The 4,114-nt window shown below is 40.0% G+C and overlaps 1 protein-coding gene across 3 annotated transcripts in view; it reads right to left on the reverse strand.

Annotated features, from left to right (window-relative positions):
- Positions 1-1,448: 1,448 nt before the first annotated feature.
- LOC106870698 (origin recognition complex subunit 4) overlaps positions 1,449-4,114 on the reverse strand; it is a 44,659-nt gene continuing 41,993 nt past the window's right edge. For 2 of the 3 annotated variants that reach the window (XM_014916863.2, XM_014916864.2), the window contains exons 12-13: positions 2,840-2,904; positions 1,449-1,954 (exon numbers count right to left, since the gene is read on the reverse strand). In XM_014916863.2, the coding sequence (XP_014772349.1) occupies positions 1,772-1,954; positions 2,840-2,904 (248 nt within the window). In that variant the 3' untranslated portion in view covers positions 1,449-1,771. Of the gene's footprint in view, positions 1,955-2,835; positions 2,905-4,114 lie in introns of all 3 variants that reach the window. The other variant, XM_052968896.1, reaches the window with a different exon arrangement.

Consider the following 4,114-nt stretch of genomic DNA (forward strand, 5'->3'; position numbering starts at 1 on the left):
GTGTGTGTGTGTGTGTGTGTGTGTGTGTGTGTGTGTATGTTTCTGTGCGCACCTGATATATATATGTATATATCAGTCAAGGAATCTTCTGATGCTAATCTTCTACAGAAAGACCTAGACGTCATATATAAATGGGCTGAGGACAACAACATGCAATTTAATGTAGGCAAATTTCAATCCCTCCGCTACCAGCTAATTGGTGCTCAGAAGTCGCAACAATGATACTTTGGACCAAAAGGTGCGGCAATCCCAGAATCACATATGGTACGCGATCTTGAGATTGATATGAGCAACGATGACTCGTTTCATATGTACATCACCAAGATGGTGGCAGTATGCAGGTGATTGGCCGGATGGATTCTGAGAAACTTCAGAACAAGGAACCAGGAAACTATGCTGGTCCTGTGGAGAACATTTCTCCTCAGCCGTCTGGACTACTACTCTCAACTGTGGTTACCTTACAGTGTTGGATTAATAGCGGAACTTGAGGCGGTTCAGTAATGCTACACAAAGAAGATTGCATGAATGGAACAGCTGGGCTACTGGGAGAGATTGAAAAAGCTATGACTCTACTCCCTGGAGCGAAGACGGGAGAGGTATGCAGTGATATATGTGTGGAAGATACTGGAGGGGCTGGCACCAAACTTTGGAATTGAGTTAGACCTCGAATTGGACGTCACTGCACTGTTGCAAAAGTTCCAGCTAAGGGGAGGACCATGTACTGCAATAGCTTGGGCTCCACAGCTATTTGACGCATTGCCAAAACATCTGAGGGAACTCCATGGAGAGGGAGTAGATGTTTTTAAGAAACAACTTGACTTCTTGCTATCCAAGATCCCAGATGAACCAATATCAAGACAGAAAAATCAAAAGAAGGCAGCAGTGTCGAACTCCCTCCTTCACCAAAAGCCAATCACATAGAATTGGTCAATTAAAAGGTGATTACACTAGCAGGGACCCAGTATGGCCACAGCCTTAGGGCTGAAGCATATAATAGAATAATATGTATGCATTTATGTGTACGTGTCTTTGTATCTGTGTTTGTCCGCCCCCCCTCCATTATCACTTGATATTCGATGTAGGTGTGTTTACGTTCTCATAACTTAACGGTTCGATAAAAGAGAATGATAGAATAAGTACTAGGCTTACAAAGAATAAGTCTAGGGGTCGATTTCTTCAACTAAAATCCTGAAAGTAAAATGACTGAAACAAAAGAATAAAAGAATATATAGCATGTCACTGGTGCCAAGCTGTATTGGCTTTTGTCTTTCCCTTGGATAACATTGGTGGAGAGGGGAGGTTGGTATGCATGGGCAACTGCTAGTCTTCCATAAACAACCTTGCCCGGACTTGTGCCTGGGAGGGTAACTTTCTAGGTACAATTCCTTGGTCATTCATGACTGAAGGGGTATTTACCCTTCTTTTACTTCGTGAAAAGAACACATTAATTAAATAAATACAAATATTTTTATTGTTATTTTGTCAGATAGTAGTTTAACAAGAAATTATTAAAATAATAATTGCTTTCTTTATTGTGTTTGACTGAGTTGAATTTTTCATGGAAAAAGAGAGATAATCTGTAAAATGAACAACAGAAATAACAGAGGTGTCTTCTTCAAACATCTGATGTTTGGTGAGTTTTCTCAGCAACATAGTAAATGGGGTCACAGCAGGCTGACTAATGTGGCAACCTGCATTTTGTCTCTTATAGTCTGTTTATGGTGGTACTCCTGTATGGCCACAACCATCAGGCTCGAACCAGTATAAGTGGCTAAATAACAGAGGTTGTAGCCCAATGTTTTACTTCAATTGGACATGATGGAAATTTCTGTAAGACTTCTTTCAATTGCATGGGATGTACAAGAAGTGTCATGGGTCGGTACTCCTTCTGTACACGAGTGCAGCTGCCATCCAATGGTTTGATCAACTCCACATTTTGCAAATGTTCAAATGCCTGGTAATAAGAAAACAAAAGAAGTATATCAGGAAAGAATTTTTCCAGCCAAAACAGAGCTGAACTTTAAGGTAAGGTTAGTCAGAAGATAAGGTATTTCGAGAATTTCTTTATTCAAATTTTCCTGCATGAAGGTTTAGCTCTCCCCAACAGTATCAAGTAGAACATTCAAAATGAAGTTGTTAGCATACATAACAGATGTAGCAAGGTGACTGACCAAGTCATTTATACCATGCCTTTCCAAATCATTTTGAAAACAACACTGACCCATCCCAAACAAGATCAATAATACAAAATACAGAACATCCACCACAAGAACACCTACTTTGATAATGGCCACATCTTAGCAAACAGACGTTGTATTACAACAATTACTGAGTTGGCAGAATCATTAGACTCCAGCTCTTTACATTCCGAGTTCAAATCCCACTAGGTACAACTTCACCTTTCATCCCTCCGTTTGCCATGCTGGCATGGGTTGGATGGTTTCACAGGAGCCGGCATGCCAGAGAATTGTGCCAAGCTTTATTTTCTGCATTGGCGTGATTTCAACAGCTAGATACCCTTCCTAACACCAATCACTTTGCAGAATATACTGGGTATTTTTTAAGTGGCACCAGCATCTGCAATCAAAATTTCAAACCTTGTATTAATATAAGGAATTATAATTATCAACACAATCATCTCACTGAAGAATAGGCCTTTGGTGTCTGGATTTACCTGTACCATTTTCCTAGCAAAAACCTCTTAATTTGCATCCAGAGCTTTCTTTAATAGTTTTCTTTCATGAAAGAATATACAGACACTACAAGTGAATGGTTCAACAATTTCAACTGACCAGTATACAAATAAGATAAAATATAAGTACCAATACAACTTACTTACTTTCAAGACAACAGATTTTTCAAAGATCTGCAGAGAAGATTTTTGTTGGGAAAATCTCAAATATTCTTTATGAAAAATAAAGACAAGAGATATAAAAATTTACATGAAATATACAGATTTATAGTGAGAAATACATACGCACACACATATATACATATAGTTATATTTTTATTTGTTTCAGCCATGCTGGAGCACTGCCTTGAAGGATTTTAGTCAAACAAATCAACCCCAGGACTTATTTTTTACACCTAGTACTTATTCTATCAGTCTCGTATGCCAAACCGCTAAGTTAAGGGAATGTAAGCACACTGGCACCAGTTGTCAAGTAGTAATGGGGGACAAATACAGAGACACACACACATAGATATATACATACATACATACATACATACATATATATATATATGAAGGGCTTCTTTCAGTTTCTGTCTATCAAATCCACTCACAGGGTTTTGGTCAGCTCAAGCCTATAGTAGAAGACACTTGCCCGAGGTGCCACACAGAGGGACTGAACCCAAAACCATGTGGTTGGGAAGCAAGCTTCTTACCACAGTCATACCTGCACCTATATATAGGTAAGTGGGATTAGGTAGGTGGGTAGGTAGGTAGGTAGGTAGGCATGTAGTAATGTAAAAGACCCCCTTTGGTCATGAATGACCATGGGATTACACCTAAAAAGTTACCCTCCATACTAGCCTCTCCTCTCCAAGCCACCAATGTTATCCACGGGAAAGGTAAAGGCCAATACAGCTTGGCACCAGTGACATCGCAACTCATTTCTACAATTGAGTGCACTGGAGCAACATGAAATAAAGTGTCTTGCTCAAGAACACAACACACAGCTTGGTCCAGGAATTGAACTCACTACCTCATGATTGCAAGCTTGATGTTCTAACCACTGAGCCATGCACCTTCACAGATAGGGATGTAGGTAGGTGGTATAGATATATATATACATACATGTGTATATGTGAGTGTGTATGTGTTTTCTGTCTTCTCTCAGCATTTGAATGCTGCATATAAATAAGGTCATCAACCACAATCATCATCATCATCATCATCATCGTTTAACGTCCGCTTTCCATGCTAGCATGGGTTGGACGATTTGACTGAGGACTGGTGAAACCGGATGGCAACACCAGGCTCCAGTCTGATTTGGCAGAGTTTCTACAGCTGGATGCTCTTCCTAACGCCAACCACTCAGAGAAGTGTAGTGCGTGCTTTTACGTGTCACCCGCACGAAAACGGCCACGCTCGAAATGGTGTCTTTTATGT

Source organism: Octopus bimaculoides, chromosome 6, assembly GCF_001194135.2.
Source record: "Octopus bimaculoides isolate UCB-OBI-ISO-001 chromosome 6, ASM119413v2, whole genome shotgun sequence".
Taxonomy (NCBI): Eukaryota; Metazoa; Mollusca; class Cephalopoda; order Octopoda; family Octopodidae; genus Octopus; species Octopus bimaculoides.